Source organism: Amblyomma mixtum, chromosome 5, assembly GCF_055824585.1.
Source record: "Amblyomma mixtum isolate Tamu chromosome 5, ASM5582458v1, whole genome shotgun sequence".
NCBI classification, from domain to species: domain Eukaryota; kingdom Metazoa; phylum Arthropoda; class Arachnida; order Ixodida; family Ixodidae; genus Amblyomma; species Amblyomma mixtum.
Window position 1 is genome coordinate 144373118 of NC_143016.1, and position 16575 is coordinate 144389692.

Below are 16575 nucleotides of genomic sequence, written 5' to 3' on the forward strand. Positions count from 1 at the left end.
CGAGGCCTACAAAATAGCACGCATACGCCCGCTTGCCGCACGGGCCAAGTGGAAGTGTAAAATGGAGAAAGCAAAAAAAAAAACTGTAGCCTGCGAAGTGATGAACCTGTGTGTAAAAAAAACGCATAACGCCTGAGTGTACGATTTTCTGCGTCTTCCTTCACTTTTGCACTCTGTTGAGCCCTGAGTAAGACTGAGCTGTCGATCGCCCAAAGCTTCCTGACACTTTCACATCTATAGAAGGCTTAAGAGCTGCGAGGACAATGTTTTACTTGCAATTTAGTACAGCTGTGAAGCTACGTCGCGAAGTATGATACCAAGTTTAGCGCAGCTGAGCTCCGTGTGTAGCAACAATCCCGTGCGCGGGACAGGAGCGCGTCCGAAGAGCCAGTGCTGTGGAAATTGTCATGGTAATTTTTTCCCATTCATAATACTGCGCGCGTGGAGGTTCAGAACATCAGCGGCAAATCCGGAGAGCCGACAAGTAGCCCCAGCGCCCCATCAGCGGTAATCGTATAGCTGCGACCGCAACTTCACTGATGACTGGAGCCGGCGGCTCTGGAATATTCTCAGATTTTACATGAAAAAAAAACGTTTGCCAGTTGTTGCTGTGGATTAGTGGTTAGCGCCTTCCGGTACATATGCAAGTAACGCAGATACCAGTTTGCAGCGTCACACTGGGGCCATAATAAGGTATGGTGCTGGGACGTTGAACACCGGTGGCACTTGGTCTTGCAGTAGGGTAGGGCGCCGAAATCACACACTAGAGGTTTTCCCACTGATTTAAATCCCAAGTGCCGGCGGAAATAATCTATGCGCTGACTGCTATAATCTGCATGCCGTGTTATTTAATGCGAGTGGAAAACATTTACTCTAAGCGCCAGCGTGTTTAATCCAAACGCCATCTCGAACAATGTTAGCGCCAACCAATTTAATCCGTGTGCCAGCGCAGTTAACACAAGCGTCAGTACATTTAATACGGATGCCCACCGATTTAATCCATATGCGGAAAACAAATGCAGCAGAGGACTCTAAAGCATCCAGTACAAGAATGCCAGGAATAAAGCTATGTGAGATAATTTTTCACCCAATTTTTCAGACCATGCGATGCCTAAGCAAAGCGTCCATATAATGCACAACTAGTATAAGTATTATAACCAATACTCCCTTGATGCAGGTGTTCTAGAACGCCGTTTAAAGTGCACAATATAAGCATGAAAAGCTGCACAGGGGCTCAGTGCTATGTGGCTTACTGGCTTTTTATTGTGCCAACATCTCGAGAACGGAGGATGCCACAAATTAATGTGCGCACTGTTTATTACGGAACAGTGAATTCAGCTGTTTTTCGATAAAAGATACTATTATTTTGTCAGACAGATAAAAGAATGCCAATGAGCCGCACCTTAGTTTAGTCCTACGTAGTCTTCTCAGAAAAAAAAGGTACACAGCTAATGATGCAGTTTCAAAGCAGCCGGCAAGTTTCGCGCCTCTGTTCCATGCTGCCTGATTGTCGTCTGCTGTTGCAGCCATGCTACCGGATTGTCGTCTGCTGTTGCACAATATGCTAGGACAACAGAGGAAGGCACAGACATGTGCACTCATTATTAGAAATAAGTGAAGTTTCGTTTACAAGAAATAGAATTGTTTTCTAGGGAAAGTAAAAAAACAATACAAGAGAGTTTCACAGCCGACGGAAAGTTTTATGCATCCGTTGAGTATGCCGCATTGTCGGCTGCTTTTCCACAATGGACTAAACCCGCACGGTGGTGGTATGACAAAAGCAGGTGGAAGCACACGCCTTTTCACTGACCTTGCATGGACATTAGCACGCATTATTTTCTTCCATGGAAGCCGATGAGCCGTGCTATTACGTCCTAATAGGACAACGAAAACGCGGACCGCCGTTCAAGCCTTCAGATGCACTAAGAAAGAAGAGAAAAGTCGCCGAACATGACCGGGCCAAAATTCTCGATGTATCGAGCCGTGGAGGAGCTGAGAAAAAAAATAGCAGACACATGGTTCATTAATTTAAAGAGAGCAAGATACACTGCAGCGACCGATAGAGAAACGTTGAATAAAGACGGAACTTCGAAGAAATTCGCAAAGTAGCTTGTAGCGGCTCTAAACAATTTGTGTAAAACAACCATGATTTCAGGCTAAAGCAAATAAAGCAGGCGTTGGAAGAACAATTACCCGGGATCGCCATCAGCACAAGCAGCATTGTTCGCCTGCTGGATGCGCACGAGTACTCTGTGAAGTTGGTGAATCAGAGGCAAATCGACCGCAACAGAGATAACGTAAAACGCACCCGCAGAGCATACGTGCAGTGGCTGCAGTATTAAGGTTTGGTTTGGTTTATGGGGCTTAACGTCCCAAAGCGACTAAGGCTATGAGAGACGTCGTAGTGGAGGGCTCCGGAGATTTTGACCACCTGGGGCTCTTAAACGTGTACTGACATCGCACAGTACACGGGCCTCTAGAATTTCTCTTCCAAAGAAATTCAACCTCCGCGGCCAGGTTCGAACCCGCGTCTTTCGGGTCAGCAGCCGAGCATCATAACCACTGAGCCACCGCGGCGGCGCAGTATTAAAGACCCAGCTTGCTGAGCTTTTACGTAGATGAGACGTATGGTGTTCTAGGAGCTTCGGCGGTGCGGTTAAGGCACACCCTGCGGTGAAGACGACGACCGGCACCAAATGTGCAAACTTTAATATTACCGCCTGCATATCAGCAAATGGTGTCATAATTTAGACAGCTGTCGAGAAGGTTCACTGGGGCGTTTTCAATGAATTTTTGAGTGACATAGACCGTGCACAAAGTGAATAGCCTGATTCAGAAGCAATTTTTATTTTGACAATGCTTCCGCTCACAGCCATGCAGAACAGGCAAGCCTGGCCAGCTAAGTGCACTCGATCATTGAGTGCCTCCTTACAGCCCGTTTTTTAACCCTATAGAGAAAGTGTTTTGGAAGTTCAAGTAGGAAGTCAAAGCTTTCCTCAGCGAGAGGAGAGACTTGGCGCTCATCACTCCGCGCGGAATGACTAAAAGAGAGCAGCGGCGAAGTTTGTTGCTCGACTCTGGTAAACACTCTATGAAGCAAATGCAGCGGGTAGAGTGCGCTGCTTTCGACCACCATAACTTTTAAACCAGAAGCTTCGCGTGAGGATGATATGTAAAAAGACTGAGGGCATACTTTTAGCCAGGTAATTCAAAGACGGCCTCTTCTGCGCATGTATAAGCATACACTGCCAGCAACCTACACCACTGTAAGTTTGGCGCCAGTAGCTATTCTTGACATATAATAGGTGGTAAGCTCCGGTGTGGCTTCGTTCACTTTTCCTTGTAAAACTGAAAAAGCGATGAAGTGAAGAAACGTTACTCCGGTTATATGACTCGTCTCGCCTGGAAGACCTCTGCGTAACACTATTCCCTCTTGTTTCTTCCAGCGGCGTTGAATCGTTACCAGAACCTCCTGAAAACATTTTGCACCGGTTGCAACTCCACGAAAACTAGCGGCAGCATAAAAGCAGTATGATGGCCGTAATTGAAAGCAGCATGCAGATTCATCGCATATGACTACGCACAATCAGCAGTGCTTAACTAGCTAATTAGAACAAGGCGTTACATTTATTTCCTACTCTAGCGTATAAGCAGAAATCCGCAAAAGTTGTGTCAAATCCTGAAGTTTTACAGCTCCTCGTGACTCTTTGATGTTGCAACATCAGCGAAAAAAAAAAGTGGACGAGGATGTGGCTCTTAGGTGTCGCATGTAGGTCTCAGAAATTGTCTCAACTTCACTTTATTTCCGGCATTCGCATTCTGTGCTTTGGAATGTTGTGGCGCATTCATTTTCCACATTATTAAATTGGTTGGCACCCGGATTAGGACCGCTGACACTCGGACTAAATTCGTTGGCGCTAGCGTTGCTCGAGTTGGCGTTTCAATTAAATAAGCTGGCGCTTAGATTTAGTGCTTGGAACTAAAATTAAATTACATGACAAACAGATTGTATCTGTCGCCGCTCAAATTATTTCTACTGGCACTAGGATTAAATTCAGTAGAAAAACGTGTAGAATATCTATTAGCGTAGAAGCAGTTTCGCTGGGGCGCAATCATTCCAGTTAAATCTGGTTGCATCTGACATAAAAAAACATTGATGAAGCCGCTTAAGACGACTTTGAGCATAAACAAGTAAGCATTACATAGCTTCGCATCAATGGACAAATGCTTCAAAAAAAGCGAAACAGCTAAACTATACACTGAAAACGGAGGCGTTCATATACCGGTAGTGCCAATATGAAAGGGACCACAGGAGGGCGTGGTCTGCGCGCGTCACGAAACGCTGCAGCTGAGACCCAACGAGATTCGACGGCAAAGGAGCATGGGCGTGGAGGCGACACGTTGCCGTGTTGCCTTACATAGTGTAGCTTTGTAGTGTTTATTTGCTTATGCTCTAAGCCACCGTAATGAGGCTCTATTACTTTGGTTGTGAAGCATAATGTGAGCAGATCCCAACCATGCGCAACTGCTTGTAGATTATAAGAGATCGCCGCAGAACCGCAGCAGTGGCCTGGCGGTTGAACGCGCGCCTCTCATGCGAGAGGTGGGGGACTCGATCCCCAGAGGCGCCGGGTACCCACTGGTCATGGAATGGGTGCAAGCTTCCCCTGGCTGGGTGCTCTGCTTAATGAGGGTGAAATTCTTGGGAAATGGGCATTTGACCCAAGCTTAAGTTGTCCAAACAAAATATCTTGTGCCATGGCGCTCTTTGGCCGCGGATGCCCTTGCAGCATAAAAATTCACTAGCACCATCATTATCATCGGATAATGTCGTAGATGCTATTCGCACCTTATCTAGAAACTCTCTGCTGCTTTAAATTGAGCACGGCCGAGAGCGGCGATGTTTCTGTTCATCGACTACCTCCGAGAAAGCTCTGTTCTGTTGTTTTGCAGGCGTAACTGATCGGAAAAAAAAGTCTTGTTTGAAAGCCTTTCGATGCCTTCCTAACTGTCGGACTGCCGTCACCATTACATGACATCTGGAGGAGTTGACTTGCAGTTCTGGTATGCCTCCCCTGTTGTCGACAAACAGCGACCCTTGTGTTTCGCCAGCATCGCCAGCCGACGATATTCCATGAGGGCGCAGGACCATGGCTGGATGTATTTGACCACGCGGCCACGCTGAATGCCGCGGACAACGACACTAAGCTCCGGAACGTCTTCTCCGCATTGGATGGTTCAGCAAGATTGTGGCTTGAAAACCTATACAATTCGTTGAAAACCTGGGACAGGTTCAATAGCCAATTATTAACAACGTTCCGAAACGCCGTGTCCAAAAAGCAGAGCTCCTGCTTCACTCTCATATCCAGAAGAAACCTTGTCTCGACAGGAAAGGCTGCTCTAAAACAGTTGGCTTCTAGAACAGTATAATCATTAGGCCAGGAGAAAAATAGGGGTCGCATAATAAACTTGCCAGTTGAAAAATGGAAACAAAAAACAGGGGGAAACTGAGCAAACGTTGCCGGTTTAAGAAGTGAGACACCGATTCCAATATACTGTTCTGCCAAATAATTCTAAGCTAACTGCCAGACCTGTTATCCGGGGGACTACTTAGGCTATCAGGTTACAACTTCTTAGCACCGTAAAAATCGAAGAACGCTTTTGCTTATTCCCTAATTCATAAGACATTCAAAATATGCTTGTTTATAGCCCATTTCCCAGCCAGGCTTACCGTTTAGAATATTAATATGCCTAAAGAGAAATTGACAACTGAACAAGGCCTTGCGGACATTCCAGCCCTGAAGAAAGAGAGCCAAATTTAAGAGTTGATAGCCTAGAGCGACTGGATGACCCTTTTCGACAGGGCCCAGAGCGTCCTTTCGCAGTCAGCACCCCCGTTAAATCCCCTAAGGTCCCGCCCCTTCAACAGGCAGAGGCCGACCCAACACGAGGCACATTTCTCCAAGATGGGCCCCAATCAAATTTGCACAGCACTGTAGCACGCGGAGTCACTCGATGCAGAATCAACCCGTGGGATAGGGAGAAGAGAAACTGCAAGTTCGCTGAGAATTCGTGTAGTGCAGCAACAGGGGTGCAAGCGGATTCGTGTCACCGAAAACACATGTGGTCCTTACGACGCCGCGGGCCTCAGCTACGGCAAGCTGTCTACCCTGTGGCCGGCTCCTTAAAAAAATGGGTAATCCCTTCGCGGGCCTCAAAACTGCGGCGAGCTGTCCACGGTGGGGACGGATCCTGACGAAAATGTGTAAGATGGCTCTGCCCGTTTATTTCCCCTAACGGGCGCCCTTGGTTCCGTCCGCCGTCGCTCGCTGCCCCCGGGCGTCCTTCTCCGGGAAGGACACCCCCACCCAACGAGGCGTGACAAAATACCTCAGGCACTTTCTCAGCGCGGTATGCTTTTTCTGGTCGTCGTCTGGCCAAACTCGGGCCCCAAGCTGAGTAATGACACCTCAAATATTGATTCCACAGCGGGCTTAAATGTACCTTCGACTCCATTAGGAGGCGTCTAGACACTACTTTTAGTTTAGAAATTCGCCCCCTTAAAGCCATCCTCTCAAAGAAGACTACAGACCGACAGAAATAGATTTTGCTAGCCATAATTTCCGGCACTGTAAGAAAGGCACATTCATAGGACAGTCACCGCGTCTTAGAAGAATAGGTGCCGCCGACGACGGCTTGAAACATGAAAAAAACCACCCTAATTCATAGAAGCTACCCCAGAACATCTTGAATAATGTTTTGCAGCGAGAAACCTGTCTAAACCAAGGTTTGGTTTGGTTTGGTTTATGGGGTTTAACGTCCCAAAGCAACTAAGGCTATAAGAGACGCCGTAGTGGAGGGCTCCGGAAATTTCGACCACCTGCGGTTCTTTAACGTGCACTGACATCGCACAGTACACGGGCCTCTAGAATTTCTCCTCCAAAGAAATTCAGCTGCCGCGGCCGGGATTGAACCCGCGTCTTTCGGGTCAGCAGCCGAGCACCATAACCACTGAGCCACCGCGGCGGCTCGAAACCGAGGTGATGTACTCTAAAGAAGTCCAAAATTTAAGAGTGAACGGCCTTCTGCAGATATAACGAAATACTGTAACGCACTTCGTACCATAAACAATGTTCTGCCGAGATACCGCCCTATCTTAACTGGAAACCACCGCCTCAAGAATATACTCCCCGGTGGAGAAAGGGCTCCCCGGTGCCCTTTCTAAATAAATGCTCCCCGGTGCAGACAAAAGATAAGCCTGAAAGATGTCTTGGTGCAAACTAGGCTTGATAACAACCCCCCCCCCCCCCCCCGCCCCCCAACAGTAAGCTCATGCTTTCGATCTATTTGCAAGACATAGAAACATTCACACATCGACACTACTGTAAGCAGGGCGGCAAGCGACTTTAACGACTAGCTTGATCTGCGCGTCTTCTCAATGTTATTTACATGCTTACATGCTCCTCCTTCCTGTCAGAAACAGTACAATCAATAAGGGCAACACTAAATGACCACCTCGCTGACATAGGAAAGAACGTTGAAAATGCAGTTTCGGGACATTTTAATCAACGTGGAGACAACTTCGATGAGCTGAAGCAATTCATTCTCCAATATGGCTTTAAATCTACAAGGAATAGAATATAGAAGCATTCCTAATCCACAAATTCAAAAACTCTACAACTAGCAGGGATCAACATCGCAAAAGGAAACATAGGATGATGATGATTATGATCCCCAGGCGTGCACGACGCTTCAGGAATGTTTCGTGTATTTGAGAGTTTGCGCACAGAAAAGGTATTGCTTCAAGGAATTGCTTCAAGGTATTGCTTCAAGAGAAATGGAGAGGTACTGTTCTAAGCTTCCTCGCGGCTTTTCCCTTGAACAGTAACTTATAAAATCAGATTGGTCAATATTTACCGAACGCGAGGACTGTAAGATGTAAATGGGTAGACGCGAATAAAGAAACTGGCGGTACGATGCAACAGTTCGTAGGTAGCGATCAGTAAGGAATATTAAGCGGTAGCATAAGCACTCTGTTGAGCAGTTTTTCCGGTGTTGTGTGCCTGTCACGCTCGGTGAGGCGGCGGTTTTAGGAGTAAAGACTATGGGCCACCATACTGTCGCAAAAGTGCGTTACTAATAGCGTCAGAGTCTGCGTGAGATCTAGCACAGAACTGCTAGTCTCAACTTGTTCCAGTAAATGGTCGGGTGTCGAACCGTACACCAACACATGGAAGGGTGACTATGGAAGTGAGTCGCACTAATAGTGCCTACGGTATTGGTGTGTATTGGGAGCGGCCATGCTATCGCTTTTTCACACGATAACAGCGATTAAGTGTCCCCGTCTGGGACTAACGTTTCCTCTTTTTCTCGCTATGAATTGGTGGCTCGCAGATGTTTAAAGTTACAGAGGTAGAACTAAATGAGAGGTTGCACACCACTATTTTATGTATGCGAATGTTATCACAATTCAGCGCACCCCGCGGAGAGTGTCGGTGCCGTCGGCAGTGACCTCCAAAAGCCCGTCCAACGGCTCTACAACCGACGATTCTCCACCAGTGGTTTGAGCGCTGCCCGTTGAAGCGCGCTCTCCTGTCGACACAGTATAGAAAGCCGAGTGCGTCGCTTCAAGGCCGCGTGGTCTCAGTCCGGTAGGTTCTTCGGTGGTTGTCGTCTTCTCCAAGGCAGCCACCAGCTCGCTTGACTTCAACAGGAAGAAGACGACGGAGAGCGTGATGAGGATGAGCATCGTGGCCGCCACCATCACGAACGGGTTCACCGTCCTGTCTTCATCGTCGTCCTCCCACGCGTGCAACGGGAACTTCATGGATGGCTTGTCCGTGCCCTGCATTGCGCATTTTGCGAGATGACAATGTTGCTTGCTTGTGCCCGCTCTATGGTATTTACGCTTATGTCGTATATAAGCTGTCAGAGCTAAGATGAACCAACGTTCTTGGGACAGTCAGCACTGTTGTGATTGTACTTCTGGCCACGTGGGCCCGATCAAGCAGCAACCGTGAACGGTCGACAAGGTCGACAACATCGCGACGGCGGCGGTGCGGTGTAGTGCTTTTGATGCCCCCCTCCTAGCCTAAGTGGATTAGTGCAGCGGACTACCTTGAGCGGAGGTGACCACGGCAGCCGCAGCGAAGGCTGAAGATGCGAAGGGGGCTTAAGGGCGCAAATTTGACAGCGGCAACCACAGCGGAAGCGGAGGCGACGTGGCGACGCCAGTCAAGCCGAGGGTATACCCTCGGGTCGTCGAGGGACGGAGGGGTGATACGCACAGTCACGCTGGTTGTTAATTGAATACAGCTGTGTCCTCGACAAAGGTCTCGTGTTCTGGACATCCGGCGGAGAAGCACGTTCATTCACTTGCTGGTAGACTGCGGGAGATTCCTTTCCAGCGGTGTTGGATTATTTATTTATTTATTTTACAGGTACTGCCAACATTATGCAAGGCCTTGGGCAGGAGTGGGTGGCCGTGACCGTACATAATATATGCACATGACAAGAAAACAGCATTGGTCAGCATCTACCCCTTCCCATCGACCGAGCTGCGAGAGAGCGGAACAGCCCGCACCGCCCTTGCCGTGGATGGTAACACCAGCGTCCACTTCGGTCCATCCGATTGGGCAGTGCTCTGCGAAATTTATTCCCCAGGCAGGGATCTGGGGTATCCGAACCCTATTTAACTCGGCTGTGAGTGTGGCCGAGAGAGAAGCCTGCTAGCTCCCGTCGACTCCGGTTGACGAAGAAGTTCCCGTCAACTGAGAGTATTTCTCAGTCGCTCTTTGTAAATAATGTAAATAAGTGTATAACGTTTTCGTTGCCTTCCTCCTAACACAGTCTCCCATCCTCCTCGTCCCATCTTCGGTCCGGCCATGCTACCCGGGCCGCAACAGCACCCAATGCGAGTTTAAATCAACCCAGCATCGCTGTGAGTCACTTTCCGTAGTCTCCGATCGTTTTTTCATAAGGTATAAACGCGTGATTATGTAACGCTCTTAGCTATAGCTTCAAAAACGTTGGCTCCAACAACGATGCGTGCATGAGAAATTTCTAAATCGTCATGAAACACAGTCGGCTGGCAGGTTTTAAAGAAGCCGTTGCTGAAGTAGCATTTTTTGCCTGCTTAAAATAAAGCTAGATAAGTACAACAACAATTTATATGACATCACTATAAGCGATGTGCTCTCAGACCCGCCCTTCGAACCCATTCGAACCCAGAAGCACTGTCCCGAGCGGACAAGGCGTTTCGGCGGCAGCGAGATATACACACCGGCACCTGCTTACGCGTTCCGGAATGAGGGCGCGGGGCTACTGCCAAGAATATTTGGGCACCAAAAGAACAGGAGAGCGTGATGGCTCAGTCAGCCTTCATTGAATTAAAAACTTCGTCAAGGTGATCGATATACGCTGGGCTAGCCCAAAATTTTGTGCAACCTCACGTATTCCGCCTTTTTGAAAACCTGAATGTATAATAGAGGATAATATATTTTTTTCACATCCGGCAGACGCGCTACGCATTCACTCCCTCCAACTACGCTTCTCGCCCGACAGTGAAGCGGTGCTCGCGGTTATTTTATTAATGCAAAAGCATTATATGCTTCATAGGAAGGAAAACGCGTCACCGGAAGTTGTTTGCAACATGTGTCTGCAAAATCTGTCCCTAGGAAATGGTACCTCTCATGTCACCTAATTCTAAAAAAAGAAAAATTCAGGGGTTACGTCAGTTGACCTAAAGTGCGGTGAGGCGAAAGCCTTAAGCACGCTGTTGCTGTTTGTGTCACTGATGTGTGGTTAAGATTTTAAGCTTCGCCTCTAAGAGTGGAACGCGACAGCGTCTTGCAACGCTGCCAGGAAGTCTACAGAACGCCATCGCCCGTTCGGCTCTACGCCCTGCTCGTCGGTAAACTGGTTTTTGAGGAAAGGAAATGTATCTGTCTCGCATATCTCGGTGGAACCTGAACCTCGACGTAAGGGAAGCAAGGACGACGGGAGTAAACAAGACAGCGTATTCACTAGACGCGCCTTTGTTAATTCCAAGCCATCGAGCTTGCATGGCGGAGTGGTTAGCGTGCTCGTCTCCCACTCCGGAGACCCTGGCTCGATTGCCCAACTTGACCAATTTCCTACTCGGTTTCATTAGACTAATTTCTTAATTAAGCAATTAACGAAACTCAGACCTATTTACATGGAGCATCACTATACGATCTCTTTAATTGGCTGCATGGTTACTAGCTAAAGTACAATTGGACTCGTTTGTAAGTCGCGCACAGTGAGGTCACGACCATTTCGACCAATTGAGAACACACCATCTGTTAGGCGCGACGGCGGCTCCTCGACGAGCAGGGGGTCGTCGGACCACGCGACGAGCGGTTAGACCTGGCGTAGTATTGCTTTCGCAATAAAAAAATTCGCCGGAATTGCGGGACGAACCACGGCCCACTGCGTGCCAAGTTGGCAGGCAACGCATAAGCCACGAAGGGCCGTTGGTTCAAGCGTGTTTCAGAGGCACGTTAGCGCGTTTAGGTACGTATCAGGATAAAGCGTGTTGGGGATGTGTACTGATGTTAGACAACGATGACTTCCAAAAAAAATTGCTGATATTATCCAAGGGTCACGTGATAAGTGTCACGTGACAACAATGGCTTGCAAAAACGTTTCTGGCACCAACCAAGGATCACGTTTTAAGTGTCCTGTGACAACGATGATTTTCAAAAAAGTTGCTCACGTTCAAACGCTAATGCTTTCCCATTTCTCCAACGCAGCAGATTGTAGTGCTCTCCAAGTTTTTTGTGGTAGTGTTCATCACGTGTCAGGCATTTTTAGAGTGTTCAAAAAAGACGCCTAGATCGTGGGTTGGTTGCAATACTCCAGCGAGCTCTTTTACTATGGTGATCGACAGCTTACGAACGGGCACTTTCTTCTCCAAGTCAGTAGGTCCCAAGTTTGGTTGTTAAAAATGTCAGTGTGTACAATTGGCGACGACAGGAGAAAATCTACTATACTCAATATTTCGGCTTCCGCAACACATTCCACTTTTTGAAGCCCTGATTTCACCTTGTTGTTTAAAAATTTATTCCCACCGCGCTGTGGACTTTTTTTCCTTTTTGTTAAGCATTGTTTCCCATTCTTGTTTTTCATCGGCATTGGGTATCGTTCTCACTTGTTTTATTTTCTTATAACTGATAAGCGTGATCGCTCTGACCCTGGTGACCTGACAGTCGCCACAAAACACTGCGTGCTTATACGCTATGTGCAGTAGCAAACGAACTCAAGAATAATTAAATTATTATTTTTGTGCACCACGTCAGCGGAGAATTTCGAATGTTGCGTGTTCTATAAATGCTTTGAGTTAAGAAAAGCCAATCTGTCTAGGAGAAACACTGCGAAAACCTGCGGGCTTGCATTCGTCTTACCTGCGTCGGAAAGAGTCCCTTCATTGCGTGCAGACCGGTTCGTTCCTGGACCGCGGTGTAGAATACATTGGTCTGCAATTCTTCCTCCGCAGTGCGCTTCTGCAAGACATCGTCACGATGCGGCACCACGTGAGGCACAGCATGATGACCGTGCGCTTTCGCGTGTGGCTGGTGCGGGTGGCTGGAGGCAGCGTGGTCAGCGTGGTGGGGGTGATGCTGATGGGTGGCTTGTGTTAGCGGCGCTGGTTCTGCTGATGGCAGTTTGGCGTGTTCCAAGCCGTGCTGACTTTGGGGCAGCGCGCATCCCTTGCAGTTCGCACAGAACAGAGATTGCGTCTTGGCCGGCAAGTTCTGAGGCCACCACCTTTTCGGTGAAACTGCAGCCTCCTGCCTGGTGGTAGCCGCTCCATGTTGGTCCATATTTCTTCTTCCTCTTCGCCCACTAACAACCTGATCTGCTTGGACGGCCCTAACACCGTTTCCACCACGCTGAATCGAACACACCTCTCGAATGCTCGTCGGCTGACGGGATATCACGAACAAATAAGAGTTTACTTCATGATAAAAGGGTCAATTGTTCGAACTGAACATAATGCTATCGACGCACATTTGAGAATTAATTTGCTCGTCGTGTGCATCGCCTGAGCGCATAAAATGTAATCGGTAACATGAAGGATAAAGGGGAAAGGTAAGATATACAGGCTGTTGAGGCTAACTTTGGCCAAGATTTAAAAAATAAGATATTTGAGGCGGGCCAGGGAAACACCACTTACATACATCTACCAGCCGGCTTGCTTATCTAGGAAATTTTGGTATTGCTATTAATTAAGAGGTAATTAAGATAATTTTTCTAAATCCCTAAATATTGACTTTAGATGGCAGATGTGAATAGTAATGTTGAGAGCACCTTCAGAAGCCCCGATACTATTTATTTACGATAAAGAAAGCTTCACCTATATCTCTCTTCCGAGCTCCAAAGAAAGTCCACGAAATACAAAAAAAAAATCACGTGTCTAGCGCATTAGTGAGGCACGATTGTGCTGCTCTCAATCCTGACTTGAGTGAACGAAATTAGCTGCTGGTATGGCGACGACCCCACTGCTCCGGCAAGCCTCTATGTCCACGGCGGTTGCGACGCCCGCGCGAGCCAGTCGGCAAGCGTGACGGCGCAAGCTGCGCCGCAACCACTGTCGACATATCGGCCTACCGGAGCAATAAGGTCGTCGCGCCTTGCCAGCATGAAGTTTTTTTCTTCCTCCATGCTTGCCAGCAGCTAATTTCGTTCACTCAAGCCAAGATTGAGAGCAGCACAATCGTGGCGCGCGAATGCACTAACTAGTCACTTGATATTTTTGTATTTCGTGGACTTTCTTTGGAGCTCGGAAAAACTATACGTGAGGCTTTCTTTATCGAAAATAAACAGAATAGAGGTTTCTGAAGGTGCTCTCAAATTTTTCTATTGACATTTCCTGTCTAAAGTCAATATATACGCATTTAGAAAATTATCTTAGTAGCTAATTAATCAATTGACAAACAAAAAATTGCCTTTGACGCGCAAGCCGGTTGGTAGGTGTATGTAAGTGGTTTCCCTTTCCTAGCTCAACTATTTTATCTTTTAACCCTTGCTAAAGTTAGCCTGGACACCCTGTACAAAAGAAGTTGGCGATCTAGTGAACTGTAAAAGAGACCATTTCCGCTTCCAAGAACTTTAGGATATAAAATATCCCGGGAATGACCTGCTGTGGCTCCGTGCCGGTTTATCGTGTTTTAAAGCCGGCCAGAGCCACAACAGATGCTGAATATAAGTATAGACTTCCCCAGAAGTGAAGATAACTCCAAGTGATGGCTAGAGTGAGTGCAATCCTTACGCGGATGATAGGAATGCTTGGAACTCCTGCCTACATTTGCTTTCTGTTCTTTTTATCATAGTCCAATGCCTTAGGGGAATTCCTTACAGAGTTGAAGATGTGGAACAAGGGAGTAATTGATTTCGTCAGCCGAAGCGCAGCCATCGGCTCCCTATTAGCAGCCGTCCTGTTTAGTTTTTTGGTAGAGCTCACACGGCGACAGTATGCTGCTTTTGTCTCCTCGTCCAATCTCTCAACCAGTGTGCAGGAACCCTCTCGTCTATCTGCTAAAAGAGGAAGAACGACGACTGAGCGAGCCACGGCACTGGCATCGTCTCTTCCTAATTCTTCCCTCTTTTCAGTGTGCTAGCACCCGAGCGAGCGCCTTTTGCAATTAGTGCCCTCATCACTGCCTTGGAATTAGAGCCTGCTTAATATCTCTGGGGACATGCCTCCGCGCGGGGATTGAAACTTGGAGGCCATCATTTCTAGCTGATGAGATCCAAGATATAATTCATCATTTCTAGCGGTTACAGAGGATGATAAGCTGAGCGTAATGATTTATAAATTAGGAATAGGCATTGCATCACTGCATACCAATGATAGATGCAGAACCTAAGATATAAACATGCCAATTGAGAGGCAACCAAACTTTGAAGAATTTACGAAATTGTCAGTCAATCCAGTTGAAGTGAAAGCAATCAGTAAGACAAGGTTTTAGGACAAGAAGGTAATCTTATTATGGTTAGTGTCGATAGCAGGAGCCGTTTGGATATCTCGCAAGGTGGCGGTAGAAACCGCTGGCGCGCTACGGTTCTTCGGGCTAGCTAATGAGTTTGACGTGTAGAAACTAGAAAATACCGGAAGCTCTCTCTGATCGATGCAGGTTCGTGTTTCTGTGAGCTCAACCAGACGTAAGGAATTTGGTGAGCTTTTATTTTCGCATGATGTGAATAAAGAACAAAAAAATTCAAACGCAAACGAGGAACGACTACACGTGGGAAGCGCTTCCTCCGACGTACACAACCATATTCGGTATATTTTCGCGTTTCATATGCCTCTCGTTATGCTATGCGGTTTCCGCGGTTGGCCATACCTTGTCGTGCGTTATGCTGCCATATTAACTCTACCAATGTCACTCCGCAATGCATATATATTCAAGGACGGTTGGATTTCGCCCATGTGGTTGATTCTCGCTCTGGCAGATCTTGGTATATAGAGGTTCTCCTCTATGGTTGTGCATATCCTCTTTTTTCTGTGGTCGGCTCTTCGTTATTACAGTTTGTAATGACGCTTAATAGGGCGCTTGAAAGTCTAAATCGCTACACGCAATCGTAACGAAGTCAACTTCTACTGAAACTGCTCGATTAAAAAAAGAACCTTGCAGCAAACTTCACGACCTCTTTAAAGGTTTCGTGCTTCAGCGAACTAACGACAGCAAGAAAATAGCAACAGGTTCGAGAAGAAGGCACTGCTTGCATATACACCAGGTCGACAGCAGCGCGCAAGCCGGCGGTAGCGCCATCGGCCCAAGTACCGCAGAGTATTTCTTCTCCAAGTGTGCGTTCGCGCCACTAAAGTTGAACCTTGAGAATCGCTACTCTAACGCGGTTCGGCCTGCTGTCATGTGCTACATGTGCTGAGCGTAGTCAACAAAGGGACGTCGGCGTCGTTGTGGCGTGTGAGCACTACTTAGCTCCAATGTACTACGTACTGATTCAATACGACGGCGAACAGCGAAAATACTTCGTCAAAGACAACAATACTGGGAACTTCGTCCCTCGAGATATTGAAGATTTCGAGCGAGGCAAATTATACGAAGTGTTTTGGCAGGGCGACGACAAAACACGCGGGGGTTTTTACGACGCCAGGATTATTTACATGAGCTGTCAGTCCAGCTTTACTCAAATGCGCCTTTGACCAGTGCTCGTAAGACGTGTTCGTTCTGATATTATGATGCTTTTCAACAGAAACCGAAGAAGGAATGATGTCGCGGCGGGAAGAACGCAGAGAGAGGTCAACTAACCGCGGCAGCCAAGGCGTGCAACCCAAAAAGAAGGTAAGCAACGAACAACGAAGCAACGAGAAGGACGAACACAGCGCCATATTCGTCCTTCTTCTCTTCCTGCTTCTTTTCTTTGGCCGTGTGCCGTCGCGCTGAAGAACCATGAGCTTAAGTCAAGAATACCAACTAGCCCGAAACTAACTGTACTGAAGTAAGCAACTAGTTGATTGCCCTGTGCCGTACGCGTGGAGTTAATACGCATTTTGCATTCCTATACGGCGAGAACTGAGGAATGGCA

The 16575-nt window shown here is 47.5% G+C and overlaps 1 protein-coding gene across 1 annotated transcript; it reads right to left on the reverse strand.

Moving 5' to 3' along the window:
- Positions 1-8470: 8470 nt before the first annotated feature.
- LOC149343969 (uncharacterized) lies at positions 8471-13121 on the reverse strand. The gene is made up of 2 exons (XM_089547114.1): positions 12426-13121; positions 8471-8845 (listed from the first exon to the last, which is right to left on the reverse strand). The coding sequence occupies exons 1-2, from the start codon at positions 12843-12845 to the stop codon at positions 8471-8473; spliced, it is 795 nt and encodes a 264-aa protein (XP_089403240.1). The 5' UTR covers positions 12846-13121.
- Positions 13122-16575: the final 3454 nt, after the last annotated feature.

Excerpts from the sequence above, each read along its gene's own strand:
- LOC149343969 (XM_089547114.1), bottom strand. The coding sequence starts at position 12,845 with ATGGACCAACATGGAGCGGCTACCACCAGGCAGGAGGCTGCAGTTTCA. Across the intron at positions 8,846-12,425 it reads AGGGACTCTTTCCGACGCAG|GGCACGGACAAGCCATCCAT; the intron begins GTAAGACGAATG and ends TGCGCAATGCAG.